The sequence below is a fragment of the Scleropages formosus genome, chromosome 15, assembly GCF_900964775.1.
Source record: "Scleropages formosus chromosome 15, fSclFor1.1, whole genome shotgun sequence".
Classification (NCBI taxonomy): Eukaryota; Metazoa; Chordata; class Actinopteri; order Osteoglossiformes; family Osteoglossidae; genus Scleropages; species Scleropages formosus.
The window spans coordinates 15,094,233-15,108,823 of record NC_041820.1 but is presented as its reverse complement, the minus strand read 5'-3'; the positions used below and the strand labels follow the sequence as shown (position 1 = coordinate 15,108,823).

The window sequence follows — 14,591 nt, the reverse complement described above, 5'->3', positions numbered from 1 at the left end:
ATGCCCTTTCTGCAATACACAGTCTACTCATTTTATTAACGTAGTTGCGACATCTTTGTTTTTAACTCTGTCGTTAACTCCGAAGTCACTTTTAGTACTGAGCCACAATCAGTAAAAGCTACATAATACAAATGTTCCTCGATCTGTATGTCCATCTTATTATTGATCACCAACACTCAGGAACACTGTACACTAGCTGTAAATGCTGTGGAGTGAAGCTGAGTCAAGTTGAGCCCACACTCCACTACTGGAAAGGGGACTGTGCCCGACGGTTGAAGCTCAGGTTCAAGAAGAGCAGGTGAATTTCAGTACGGTTGTGAAACAGTGGACTGTAGAAATATGGGCTCCCTTGACTGTTGATGTATGGTGTCCAGTCCCTGAGTGGATACAGTGTGAGTTGTGTCTGTGTTCTGCGTTAAGTCAAACCCATGTCACTGTGGGCATCAGACTTGCAAAGGTGAAGTTTTGTCTTCACTCCTGTTTGTGATCTTCATGGACAGTATATGATTTGTTTTAGGCATTAATCTAGTCTGCATGCAAAGTACCGGATATGTAAATTTTGAATCAGTTTGCTGTGGAAATGTTTACGTATTCATAGGTCAGTATATTTCCATTGTTTTTATTTAGAAATTTGTAAATCATAATTTCATCCTGCCGAAGAGTGTCTTAAAAAATGGAGACAAAAGGAATGGCCTGAAGCCACGCACCATGGCCCCATTGTCAGCCTGCTGGGCACTGGATTCAGTGCTCTAAGAAGGAATGTCCTGTCTACCCAGAAAGAAACAGCATGATGTGCCTCTCTTTTCTGCAACATTGGTCATTCACCTCGGCCTAAATGAACAATTTTCATGAGCCAGTGCCTGCTAATTATACACTTGTTTACTGGTTAATTTGAAACTGTTTGAGATTCACTGTAGCACAGCTAAGAGTACGTCGCTCAGTGATCTTCCTCAGTTAAAAGCCCCATAAACCCAGCAGGCATGTGCCGTTTCACACAAAGGCCCCATTATCCATTCCTGCAACACCAGCATTACCTCACATTTATTTGTTTATTTTGTTGAAAAACGCTCCGATAAAGGGTGCGGGCAAACAATAATGTGGGTCCTTTTCTGAGATTCCGCAGTGCACTTTTCTGTATGATTGGAAGATGAACGACGGCTTGTACAGCTGGGCTCACTTGTGACCCACTGAAAAGGCAGTTGCGCTGCTGTATGACCAGCGCCATTTCCATAGCAGCAGGGGGGACAGGAGTCTGAATGCTGCCACTATTGTGTGTCCATACGTCCCCTTTGATTGGCACTGTTAAACTTACCAAAAACCGTGGTATACAAGATAAGTACCCTGAAAGGCATCATCAGATACACGTATTGATTTAACCATTTAACTTTCTTTGGAGAAAATGTGCAAGATGTACGCTTTACCTGATGAGGCCTAAAGAGGTGCAGAAATGTACAAGAAAATGTGCAATTTAGATAATTTCTGTGTTATTTAGATGATTTCTGTGGTCCAGCATGGTGTTTGCCATTTAACTCATGTGAACACTGTGTGACATAAGCGCTTTTCATAGAGAATATACTTTTTTCCTCTGTAAAATGTCTTTTGCTTCTTCTCTTTGCGTGGTGTGCTATGATGATTAAGCTGTTATGTTAAAATCCTTGCAGTGACCATGTCTCCGATATTCTGCATCATCAGGCACCGTGTTAACTGGTTCTGTGCAGGTACCGTATAAGTAATTGTACACTGGCTGGGTGTTCACTCTGTGTTTGTCTTCCTTCTTTAGGATTTGCAGAGTCTGTCCGAGATACAAAGGATCAAAGAAGTCCTGTGGTGATACCGGTTCCAGTCCAAAACTTGCCTATCCCCCAAATTCTACATTTTTCTTGTTGGCTTAGTTTGTAGCTGAGAAACTTTACTCTCTAGCCTCAAGAATCTGTCAAATACAAACCCAAAACGTGTTGGGTTTCGAACTGAATCGGAACCGAATTTTCAGCCTGGACTTGGCGCAGATCAAAAGCGAGAAGAATGGGGATTCGGAGGGCAGAGACCGAACAGCTGTGTTCACGCACTCTCGACGCAAGGTCCGATAAGCTCCTGTACGCACCACTGAGGGTAGCTGAAGCATCTTGCCACAGAGGCCCTGTAACGTGTTCCATATGCACGTCTTCACATCATAATGCTGCTGTGTCTCGCTCTCCAGTGCCTAGGACATTTGTTTAAAAAGCAACCATTGCTGTGCGAGTCCTCGTCCTGCTGCTCGGTGCCTCTGTTCTCCGCACTACAGTGTGAAACCCCTAATAAAGTGCTGGCGCTCTGGTCGTCTGAGCTCGTGGGATTGAAGAGACGAAAAGGCGCACTCCTTCGTTCTTCCTTCAAGCTTTAAGAGTCCAGTAGGGTTTATTAATGTGTAATACGCATATGGTACTGATCAGCCAGAAAAGATGAAACATCTTTGTTACGCGTTTATTGAAAATGAGCATAGTTACTCCAGGAGGCAGTTTGGTGCGTGGCTACAAGCCACACTTCCATGCCAAGGGAGGTGGGAAAGCATCACAATTTACTATTTACTGTTTACCATTTCTTTCTTATGCTGGGAACCTTATTGGTGCATTTGAGTGGAATGCATCATTATTTTACTTGGTGTACATTGCAAGGGACAGATTGATGACAGCCAATGACTGAAACAATGCTTGGTGAAGCTGTTAAATGTGTTTAGGATGTGGTATTTAGTTGTAACTTAATGGTTTATAAATACCTACATATAGTTTCTGCATTTATATATTTTCTTCATATCAACTGCCAGTGTGTAGATTCTGTAATTTAATGTACTTCTAAAATGTCACCTCCGTTACTCTGCTGTGTAACAAGCATATTGAATTTACCGATAGAAACGTAAAACATTGACAAACTGAGCTCAGCAATGTGGCCTCCTGCCCTATTCATATGCATTCTTTTAGCTGTACTGTTTCTTTAAAACAAACTTAATGATTGAATACATCTACTTCGTACTTCTAATGTAATTAAATCTGTGTAATGTTACAGTTTTTCTGTCTTCACTAATCCTTTGCAGCTATCTTATTGTGGGCACACATGAATGTTCTTTTTGTACTGTAACCTTTGATACTGTCTGTGCAGTGACTGATGTTGTTGCCCTTGTGTTGGGACAGCTGACCCAAAGGTTGCAGGTTTGAATCCCACTTCCAGCTGTAGTACCCTTGAGCAAGGTACTTACCCCCAAATTACTCCAGTAAAATTACCCCACGGTATAAATGGGTAAATAATTTAAGTACCTTAAAGCTGCAAATTGCTTTGGAGAAAAGCATCAACTAAATGAGTAAATGTAATTTTAGCGTTAACTGCAGATGTGTAACACAATGTCAGTGCATTAAAAAGTTGTTTTATCAGAAGTGAAATCTGTGGACTGCATTCTGGGATTCATGTACCTACAGATGTACAGATCGGGGGGACACAGTGGTGTCTGCTCCCCTCTGGTGGACAAATAAGACACGACCGCTCTTTCCAAGTAATATCGCCAACAGTGTAAAAAACTGTGACCAGAACACCATGAGTCCACAAAGAATGAAATATTAAAATCGTCTTAGAACATTTTATGCGAATACTCACTTATATCTTAAATAATCAAAAAAAAACTTTTCTTTTTTTTTTTAAATCGTTATTGCATTTATTCTAGTATTTACATCTGTAATTTAAGTGATGTTCGCTATATTTCTTACTAAATACAATCCAGTTCCAACTCAGGGTCAAGGACTGAAGCTAGAAAAACACACACACACATGTAACACCACACATTTCCTTAAATACTGAGCTGTTCATAAGGAGAAAATCATGGTTGGGTGTGTACTGTAGGTTTTTTCGGTATTTGTGCAAAACCAGTAAAATGCGGAACTATTGTAACTAGAAATGGAACACTTCAAAATATTTCATACTAACTTCATATTTCAGTATTAAAACTGAGAAATGAACTGTTTGCAAATAATGTGTTTAAATTCAGAATGGTATCATAAGCTTTATTTCTATGTATGTTTGGTTCCTAAAATACACACAGCCATCACTACACGGTGCCCGGGTGTAGTTGTTCTGCACATACATCTCTCCTCATTTGTGGGCATATCAAGCGGTTCTGAAATTACATTTTTATTTAAAAATTCTTTTTTGTCTTTCTGAATTCCTGTATCTCACCATGTTTCATTTTTAACTTTTTATTGTTTTATCTGCTCGAGGGAGCTACACTCTTATTTTACCAAGCGTAGGTTCTGGGGGGAGGTGCAGTCAGGGCCATCCAGTACTGATTAGGATGTGTTATGCCTGATGGGGGGGTCATGACACATATTTCATATTTCACTTCTTTCTTTCCACCTCACTGGGTCACTTCTTGGGTTACTATTTTAACATAAACTTGTTTCTAGTGGAAAATTAGTTTAGGTGTTAATATTTTTTACAGGTCAGAAAATGTGTGTGTGTGTGTATGTATTTTTACAGGTTGGAGGTTTTTCATATACTGAAATATACAAAAAAAATGTTCAGAAATTATATTTTACTGTATTTTAAAGTCGGTTCAGTATTTTGTAGCTGGGGTCTTCACTAATTTCCCATTATATATGGAAAATGTTAATTTCCTTGTGTCTGATAAAACTTTACCTGAATGACAACTCTTGGGTTTTCCAACAAGACTTAAATAATGGCTCTTGATCACTTCTGAGGAACATTGTGATTTACTTTCCTTGATTTATACTGCAGTGTTACTGTGAGTTATCATACTCTGTATGGCACTGTGACAGTGTTGTTGTTGCAATAAAAATAAATAACAATGGTCTTTAATGACAAAAATACTACACACAAATTAGCTGATGTGATTCCCAAGCAATGTGCAACCTGACTAAAGTGCCAACATACCTGTAATATCAAACATCATCAAGACAAAAACACACATGTGAAAATACTCAACACTCACTGTCAAAGTAGGAGAATTTGGATGGGGTTGCAGGTCCATATCGCAGTAAAGTGTTCCATGTGTTTTCTACAGCAATGAGTAACAGCTCTGTTGCCTCCTGCTATGAGAGCAGTGCATTCACTTCACTGTGTTACCACAATACACACAGAACATTGTAGAAAAATATCCAAACACTTAATTAAAATAACTAAGAACAAGGATTGGAGGTTCAAATACAGTTAGGATTGCATTAGAAGGGTAAGCTGAATATGAAATGCAGCTGAAGCGACTTTTTCGTTCCCCCCATCCCACTTTGCCTACACGGAGCCTCCAACAGTTCAGCCTTTGCTACGTGAACTCTTGCTTGGTTGCTGAAATAAAGTGTGAATTTATACAACAGAACCGAACTTTGTATATTTCCTGCTGATCTGCAACCCTTATGCCAAAGGGTTGTCGGTAACTATTTGCTCTGGGTGTTCAGTTCATTTACAGCTTTGGCACTGGGTGAGGGGAATAACTTTTGAGGTCATCAGTCTATGAACTCTTGAGGAATTGTTATGGAGAGTTTTTGTCTTGTTTTCGGCCATCAGCAACAGTAAGAGAGACATCGCACACGGACATCATTCCTCGATGGACTGGTGTCCCGGGAGTCCATGGTGTTCTCCCCTTCATCCTTGCGTCCGGCGATTCCAGGAAAGGATGGGGACCCCTGGGACCCTGACCAGGACAAGCGATTAATGAGAACGGAAGGACTGGTGGATCCAAATCATGGATGTAAGAGACAAAACACACAATGTGCACATTCCAATATGAAAGCCAACGCCCAAGCTGCAGCCGCAATGTAATGTGCACGCAGCAGGTACAGGTGCTCCTCACTGGGGCCCAGAGGGGAAAATAAAACTGTCTCAAATAAAAAGAGACAAGAGGAGCTGTGGCCATTGGAGGTGCTGCAAAAAGGTGGGAAACTCACTGAAATACCAGTAAAATATGTATATGAAACGGCCATTATGGACACAGGTACTTCAGGTGCCCACACAAATGAGTGAAAACAATGGAAATGAATTCGCATTCACCAAACAATCACATCAGTCATGCCATTTGCATCCGGGTCAGTAGTGCAATAATTTTTATTATGTGTTTTATTGAACACACTGCCAAAGTGGAGGGGTTCACTTCATAATCTCCCGATCAGCGCCCACAGCAACGCTGTTCCCGCCCAAAAAGGGAGACCGCGCGAGCCACTTAAAGCCACAGTGCACCATTAACAGCAACGCCTAGTGAACAAAGAACAAAAACGGTAATTACTTGAGTAAAAATGGCTTGATAAACTCCTAAACTCCACCGAGGATTAAACATCCATCTCAAGTTGAAGTATCCTTAGAAGTTGACCAAACGGAATCTAAGGCGCCCTGGCCAATAAAAATCTGAAAATCCGATTGGCCTTCTTTAAAGTTTTCAGTCCAGTTGTTCTTCCAGTCCACACAGTGTGTAACGGTCTTTTATTCTAAATATCCCCGCTGTGCATTGTTTCGGTATGTTTAACACTTCGACACACATTACCCTCACCATGGAAGAGGAAAACGTTAAACATGGGCTTCCCTGTGACCTAGTATCTTCAGCGGGCAGCAGCAGGCCGGGTAGTGGTGAGAGGGTCAGTGTCAGGTTCGAATTCAGCTACTTATGAAATATTTTTGATCTAACTACTCACCCGGAATTTATGAATGCCTTATTGTATAAATTGATCATTTTGAAGTCCTTTAGCCCATAAATTTAAAATCGCATAGGACGAAAATAACACTACTGTATTGTACTGTACTCATAATTTGTATGATTGAAAAAGTGGAACTATACCTACAAGGTCTCGTTGCAGGACGGACTTATTAAAGAGCGCACAGGAAGTGTGTCGCTGCCAGTGCGTGTGGTGTTTATGCGTGTGCTTGTAACTGTGTGCAGTTAATTCATTTTATTAGGGTGAGTGGTTGAGATTGTTATATTAAATTGAGAAAATTAATTTTTTAAATATCTGGCACTGCGATAAGTAATACCTAGTCTTTCTCTGTAAAGATGCGGAAGCTGCTAACTAGTTGTTTATGTGTGTGGCGGGAGAGTTAAGTAAGTTGCTGGCAAAAAGTTGGTATTTTTCTGTTTTCTCTTAAGTTCTACAGTTTGTTTTCTCTTCAGAAAAGTGATTTTAGAAACATGGAGAAAGAACCTCCTGTGAAGAAGACTTCAGCCCCTTCTGTTTCTCAGATCAACGCAGAGTTTGTCACACAGGTGCAGTAGACTATTCGCCACGTAACATTCACATTGTCACTCATGAACCAGGATTCTACAGTAACGGTTGGGCTTGTCTGGTTAATAATGCAATTTTTTTTCTGTGCTGTAAAGTTCTGCTAGTTACTCTAGTTGCAGAATCAATATGAATCTTACCTTTAATTTTGAGGGAGCAGGTTCAGGCAACATTAGTGTTTCAGAGAGATTTCCACATTTTTGACAAGTCAAGTGTAGCTGCCCTTTCCCTTAACACTCACAAAATTTGTGTTTCACACAAAGACAGTTTTATAGGCTAGTTCAATTCCACCCACATTACAGCCTGTATCAACAGTTAGGCAGGTTGCTTTTATGTTATGTTTTAATGATCTATACTTATATATTTAATATTGATAGGCATGGAGATGGAATTAATTTAAACTTGTCTCTTTCTCCTTTAGTTGGCCAACAAATACTGGGCACCTCATGTAAAGAATAAACTACCTTTTGATGCAAAGGTTGGTTTATCTTCCTTTGTTTACATTCACTTTATTAGGAATTGCTTCAGCTTGTGTTAATAATGGATGCATATTTTTTTCAGGTCATGGAGGACATTTATCAGAGTGAAATCCTTAAATCTAAGTATGTATTAAGTATAATTTAAGCAAATACACATTTTTTTTCATGTTAGATCTTCAGAAGATGTTTGGAATGCTGCTGGAAGCATTAGCATTTTGATTGTATTTTTGTGTTTCATCACTTATTCCAGAAGTCATTTGAAACACCCCCCCCCCCCCCCCCCCCCCCCCCCATTTTTGTTTATATCTCAGGTTTGCAATTAGAAAAATCATGCTTCTGGAGTTCAGGTACATGGATTTTATCCTATTTCACTTTGCAGTTGTATGTCAATTTTTGATGCAGTTTGTCTAACTTGTGTTACTGTGTTTTATTTTAGTCAGTACCTGGAAAACTATCTGTGGGTGAATTACACTCCAGAGGTATCCAATAATGCCTATCTAATGTCCATCTGCTGCATTGTCAATGAGAAGTTCAGAGAGAATGTCCCAGCATGGGAGGTAAGAAATGTTTGTTTCCTCCTCAAGTGATATAAATATTAATTTAATTATACTTATTCTGGAGAATCCCTAAATTGAACATGCTTGCATTGAATTATGTAACTCATTTGTTGAATGAACACCTACTGTATGTACAGTGAGCAGTAAATTCAGTCCTTTAATGCAGGATCACATTTGAAGAAGTAAAACGGTGGATGGGTGTATACAAACCTTTTTTGTAATTGCTTTCCAGGTTTTTAAGAAGAAACCTCAACACTTCCCTTACTTCTTCAAGTGTGTCATGGAAATGTCTTTGGCTGGAGCAAAATCAAACCTGTCTCTTAAAGAGCAGACCATATTACTGCTCTTCCTTGACCACTGTTTCAACAGCCTGGTATGTACAGAGTCTTGTAGTTCTCTACATTTGTAAACAAAAATTTACATTTAAGATTTTATTTCTTTCCAGAACATAAGTTCATCACATTCAGTCACCATTTCAGCCCAACACTAGGACAAGAGATATTAATAATTGCACATTTAACATTTAGAATATGGAAATTCATAATTCTCATAAGTGATTGTTGAATGTCAAGTTACAGCAGATTAAAATCCACTGCAAAATTAGTTCACTTTACTCTGTTGTCTTTGGCTGCTGCAAAATACAAGCTATATCCTCCAGAACAAAACGATTAAAAGTTTCAAAAAGAGTAGTCCTTCAATTTGCCTTTAACTATATACTTAAAAGATGCTATGTGGTAATTGCTGCACTCTGCTTCTGAAAGTGAAGTGTTAACAATTGTTGTTCATGTAATTCATTTTTAGTAAAATTTGATAAAGACAAACTAAATGTTTTATGACAAGATATTTTATTCTCCTCATTCACAGCACAACTGTGTATGTATATGTCATGCAAATTAGTATTTTTAGTATTCAACAATTCTCCACTCAGAAAAATCTCCATTTAAATGTAGGTTTTTTATACTAAATCAGTTCAGTGTTGACTTCATTTTAAATTTGGACTGATTTTTAAAAAAAAAAAAAACTATTGTCATTTATCTGTACGAAGTACGTCTGTACTTGCTGTTCGTCTGTTCGTTACACAACGCTAGTTTTGCCCCCCGTGGTGTTATTGATACTAGACATAGATAATGAGGGGACTTAGCTTTGTGCTAGTTGCTCCATTAAAACATACTCTGTTGTTTTATAGGTCCCTTAATGTTATTTGTCTGATCGTCACTGTGGTTCTTTTATACTATGTTTGTTTTGTTCACCTCATTTTCAAACTGTTAGAAGCTCTATGAAATAACAAAACCACTGATGAATCAGAAAACATTCTCAACGTACCTGTACAACTGTGTCCTTACCATAAGTATTGTGCCAGATTCTGACCTGTAAGCAAAAACACTCTACTACAATAATTCAAATAGAGCGGCAAAATAAAGCCAAACCAAAGAGCGAAACATTTAAGAATGAGGAGGCCAATCGTTGTTCCTTTTCTCAGCAAATTTTACTGTGAAATATGCAAGAAACTTTTTATTGCATAAGGCCATACATGTTTTAATTAACAGATCAACCAGAACACAGTGCTATTTTTTATAAGATTTTTTTCTTAGTTCCCCAGAATTAAACTAAATGGCCTTTGGCTAATGGTCTTGGAAGCAAGGAGAAGAGTAATTGTATAACAGCCTTTGCTGCTGCAAAGTAGCCTTTTTTATTTATGTTTGGACCAAAGAGGTGATGGGTTTGACAGAGCTAGACAGTGCATCATATCAGGGTATCCGTTCCCAATGTTGTGAGCGATTTGCAGAGTTACAGAATTGATGGAAACAATTAAAAACCTTGTGTGTTATTGACTTGATTTACATTAACCGTAAGGCGATGTGTCTAGAGCTTCTTTTGTACTCTGAGTTTGTCTTATCTAACAAACATTCATTCATAGTCATATGTCATGTACACCAGTGTGATTTGGAACAGTGCGTGATAGATTGATATTTTAGAAAATTATGAGGAAACACCTCTTTTTAGCAGTATTTTAGTACTTTGCATACATTTTCTTGGGTGCTTTCAGTAACCAAGGGTACAGTCAATATGATTGTGCTTTTTTGGGATCTGCTAAAATATTTCGATGGACAGGTATAGGCGGTAGTATTAAAAACCAAACGTCTAAACTGACAGACTTGGTAAAAACCATATCATCACATCCTAATGACTTTTTTCTTGTATAGGAAGTTGACTTGATCAGAGAGCAGGTGCAGCAGCTCATTTCTCTGCCGATGTGGATATGTCTCCTTCCAGTGAGTATTATTACACAGCATAGATTTGTAAGCCATGTGAGAGAGCCTGCAACATGTCCCATCAGAATATGTTGTTTCCTTTAATAAGAAACTTCATTCGTACAATTATATCCAGTTTTCATGTACTGTTTGCTGCGAAAACACTGAAACTGAGTTAAACATATTATAAACTTATTATAGGCAAGACTTCAGCATGAGTTAAAGAAGGTGCCAAAGTTGCAAAAATTCTGGAATCTGATCAAAAAGAATTATGAGAAAATGGACAAGAAGGATTCTGAGCAGTAAGGCATTTAACTCTTTTTAATTTAATCCTCTATTAATTTCACTTTATTGTTTTGCTGATGAGTGAAAAAATGCAATAATTTGTTTTGTATTCTAGGGCTGATAGAGAAAGAACCTTTCTCTCTCTTCTCATTAAGAAGTTCCTTGTGGTCTTGTCTTCAATCCTGCCATCAGGTAGTCTGTTCTATTTTTAATTTCGTAATTGGAGCTACCTAAAAGGGAGCAGTGATTCATTAATTACAGAATTACAGATTGCATAAGAACTACGTGTGTGCATGAGGATGCCCTTACACCATTTGAAACATTGATTTGCTTTTGTGTTTTTGTTTTTTGTTATTTTTGAACATGTACTGCACAGTTCACGCATTTGTAACAGGTGATGTTCGACTTCCTCACCTTGGAGGAAGCAACAGATCCAGGCACTAGCTGTCCATGATTGTTCTTCCTGTTCTTAACATAGGCTAACATGGCGGCCCCCTACTTATTCTCTAAGAATAGTGCTTTGACACACAGCAGTCTTATACGCAGGATGTGGGAGGGTCAGGCTTGTGGGTGATTGTAATATCTTCTGTCAGTCATCTTCCTGACAGAGGGACACAGGTACCCTAATGAGGCTCCTATTTATAGCTTGCTTCTCCATGTATTAATACTGGGACTCTAGTTTTGGTGCGTCAACGGTTCTTTGACCTGACAAAATGTATCTGACTCGGCCATAGCGTGGGGTCGTGTACTGTCCTGCTTTGTTTGTCCCTCTTGTGTCTGAAAGTTCAGATTTTCTCTCATCTTTGCTTTTTACTGTTATGATTATGGTATTTTTAGTGTCTTGCATTGTATGCACAGAGACACAATTTTTAAGCTGTCCCTTCTTGTACTTTCAGGTGATGTCTCAATGGAGAAAGTGCATTACTGTGAGAGATTCCTTGAGTTAATGATTGACCTTGAGGTAAGGAAGATGATAAAAAGTAAAGTATGTAACTTTTTTATAAATCCCTGAGGCTATAGTGTAAGATGTGACATCTGAGTCGGAATATGTAATTGCCCAGCCATTCCGAACAAACAGCACTGTGTACAAGAGGTGCAAAGGATCAGCACTAGGAACCACTACTTTATTTCAGTCATTTTTAGATGCATTAGTAGTAATAGTAACATGTAATTAGTGCCCATCTCTATCAGGTATATGTATGTGTATCAGCATGGGCATGTGTAGTGCCCTGTACTGTAGCTAAATTCTCTCCCTAACACACACACAATGTCTGCGACCGCTTGTCCCGAGCGGGGTCGCAGCGAGTTGGAGCCTAACCCGGCAGCACAGGGCCCATGGCGGGAGGGGGAGGGGACACACCCTGGATGGGACGCCAGTCCATTGCAAGGCACCCCAAGCAGGACTCGAACCCCAGACCCGCCACAGAGCAGGCCCCAGCCAAACCCGCTGCGCCACCATGCCCCCCTTTTTAGTCCAAATACTAATATTTGTAATGTATCATAATCCTCTACCAGTCTCTCTCTTTTGTGCAGTAGTTTTTATGTTTCACATCTAAGATTAATAACTTTTACTCTCTGTCAGGCTCTGCTCCCTACCCGCCGGTGGTTCAACACTGTCTTGGATGATTCCCACTTTGTAGTGTATTGTCACCTGTCTGGTCTTCCCCTAAGAGAAAAGGAAGGTCACCTTTTTTGCCAAGTGAGTACTACAGTGCCCTGTAGGTGTTTCACATTTTTATATGTGTCCTGAGCATTTAACTCATGTTAACCTCACAAAACTCTGTTCTGATCAGAAGTCTGTTCATAACTCAGTGTTTTCAGAAATCCAAAGTCACTTTTACCACTGTCACAATTTAAAATGGTTAACAATACAGCAGTCCCTTGATCTAGTCAGTTGTTAAGTTCTGTAACATTCTTAGTTAAAGCTATAATAAGTTAAAAAAAAAAAACTCTTAAGACTACTTCAAAGTGCATTAAATGTTTGTGTTCTATATTGTTGTTTTATGTGGCTGTGTAAAGAACTCAGGGAGTACCACTATAGTTTTGTTGTGTTGCACAGCAGTGCAATGACAAACTCTTCAGTTAAAACTAAATCTCCAGTCTCAAATTGCTGGATGATTCATCACATAAGTATGTGCAGTTTGCACCTCGATGAAACTTGCACTTTCGTGTGAACTCCGTTCAGACTTAACCAAATTTGAACACGTCTGAACCCACAACTCAGGTGTTGCACTATGCTGCTCCTAGATGGAAATTATGAAATAAATTATTAAAAAAAGTATAGTAGCTGTAATTACCATCTTTTTTGACTGGGAGGTCGCAGATATGCATATTTTATTCATATTAGAGTACTAATGTTTTATGTAATGCAGTACTAGAAAAAACTTTCAGGGAACGTATAAAAAGTAGGTGGGTCCCCCCCCCCCCCCCCTTTCTTTTTTAAGCTACTGGATATGCTGAAATTCTATACGGGCTTTGAAATAAATGATCAGACGGGGAACGCCCTTACAGAGAATGAGATGACCACCTTGCACTATGACAGGATCACCTCCCTCCAGGTAAACGCATTTTAGGATTTTCACAATTTAAGGCTTTTTTTTAAAAATGTGTGTGTACATCTGTATATTTTTCATAAATATGGTTTTTACTGAGTATGAGACATGAGAATAATACAAGGTTTTGTCAGTATTAACAGTGAGTATTTGTTCCAGAGGGCTGCTTTCGCACACTTCCCTGAGCTTCAGGACTTTGCTCTGTCCAACGTGGCAGCTGTGGACACCAGAGAGTCTTTAATAAAACATTTTGGTCTTCTGAGGTACATTCTTTGCCTTTGTTGAGTTTTGGTGGGTTCTGGTTACTTATGGTTTTGATGACACATTTATTTGTTGACATAACTTTGGTAGAATTTGGTGCTGTTGCACATGTTTGAAAAACCTTTTTGAAATAAGACAGAGTAAGCATCGTAATCCTTTTGTAACTGGTATAAAGGGTAACAAGTACAGTGCTGATTTGGATATTTCAAGTGGAATCCAGCACAGCGCTACCTGTATTACCTGTTGTGCTTTTTTTTGTCCGCAGTCCCAACACTCTCCACAAGGTGGGATCCTACCTCTGTCTCTTACCAGAACTAGGAGACCAAGAGGACACAACCTATGACAAAGAGTTTCTCCTGGAATTGCTGGTAAGCGCATGCAAAAGGCCGTCGTTTACAAGGTGAAGAAAAAGTCACCAATTCATCTGAACAGCGTATGGTTGGAATTCAGCTGGAAACTGAAGTCAAAGGGAGAATCCCACAGGAGCATGGGGAGAACATTCACTGAACATTCCACTGATAGCGACAGAGCAATTTTTTCCATTCCTCTTATTAATAAAGTTTGTGTGTGCATGTATATGCGATTCATTGTCCTGTATTTTTAAAAAATGGCAGGTTGTGAACTTTTTATGCCAGAGTAGCAGTGTATATATATATATATATAAACACTACATGTGGAAAACTATGCAGAACACACTATGCCGAGTGTTCTGAATATGCACAATTTCGACAAAAGAGACACACACACACACACACACACACACATTTTCAGAACCGCTTGTACCAGATGGGGTCGCGGGAAACAGGCGCCTACCCGGTAACACAGGGTGCGAGGGGGAGGGGGGACACCCAGGACAGGACGCCGGTCCATCGCAAGGCACCCCAAGCAGAACTCGAACCCCAGACCCACCGGAAAGCAGGACTGTGGTCCAACCCACTGCGCCACCGCACCCCCCTGATTAGTAATA

At 39.4% G+C, this 14,591-nt stretch overlaps 2 protein-coding genes across 5 annotated transcripts in view; both read left to right on the top strand.

The window, feature by feature from the left end:
- dph6 (diphthamine biosynthesis 6) overlaps positions 1-3,228 on the top strand; it is a 41,769-nt gene extending 38,541 nt beyond the window's left edge. For all 3 annotated transcript variants that reach the window (XM_018727267.2, XM_018727266.2, XM_018727265.2), the window contains exon 15: positions 1,781-3,228. In XM_018727267.2, the coding sequence (XP_018582783.1) occupies positions 1,781-1,899 (119 nt within the window). In that variant the 3' untranslated portion in view covers positions 1,900-3,228. The remainder of the gene's footprint in view (positions 1-1,780) is intronic.
- Positions 3,229-6,844: 3,616 nt separating this feature from the next.
- aqr (aquarius intron-binding spliceosomal factor) overlaps positions 6,845-14,591 on the top strand; it is a 29,121-nt gene continuing 21,374 nt past the window's right edge. For both annotated transcript variants that reach the window (XM_018727837.2, XM_018727836.2), the window contains exons 1-15: positions 6,845-6,919; positions 7,130-7,222; positions 7,660-7,716; positions 7,800-7,840; positions 8,029-8,064; positions 8,154-8,274; positions 8,507-8,647; positions 10,479-10,547; positions 10,728-10,828; positions 10,927-11,003; positions 11,708-11,772; positions 12,394-12,510; positions 13,256-13,369; positions 13,523-13,626; positions 13,890-13,992. In XM_018727837.2, coding sequence (XP_018583353.2) covers positions 7,148-7,222; positions 7,660-7,716; positions 7,800-7,840; positions 8,029-8,064; positions 8,154-8,274; positions 8,507-8,647; positions 10,479-10,547; positions 10,728-10,828; positions 10,927-11,003; positions 11,708-11,772; positions 12,394-12,510; positions 13,256-13,369; positions 13,523-13,626; positions 13,890-13,992 — 1,221 coding nt within the window. In that variant the 5' untranslated portion in view covers positions 6,845-6,919; positions 7,130-7,147. The remainder of the gene's footprint in view (positions 6,920-7,129; positions 7,223-7,659; positions 7,717-7,799; positions 7,841-8,028; positions 8,065-8,153; positions 8,275-8,506; positions 8,648-10,478; positions 10,548-10,727; positions 10,829-10,926; positions 11,004-11,707; positions 11,773-12,393; positions 12,511-13,255; positions 13,370-13,522; positions 13,627-13,889; positions 13,993-14,591) is intronic.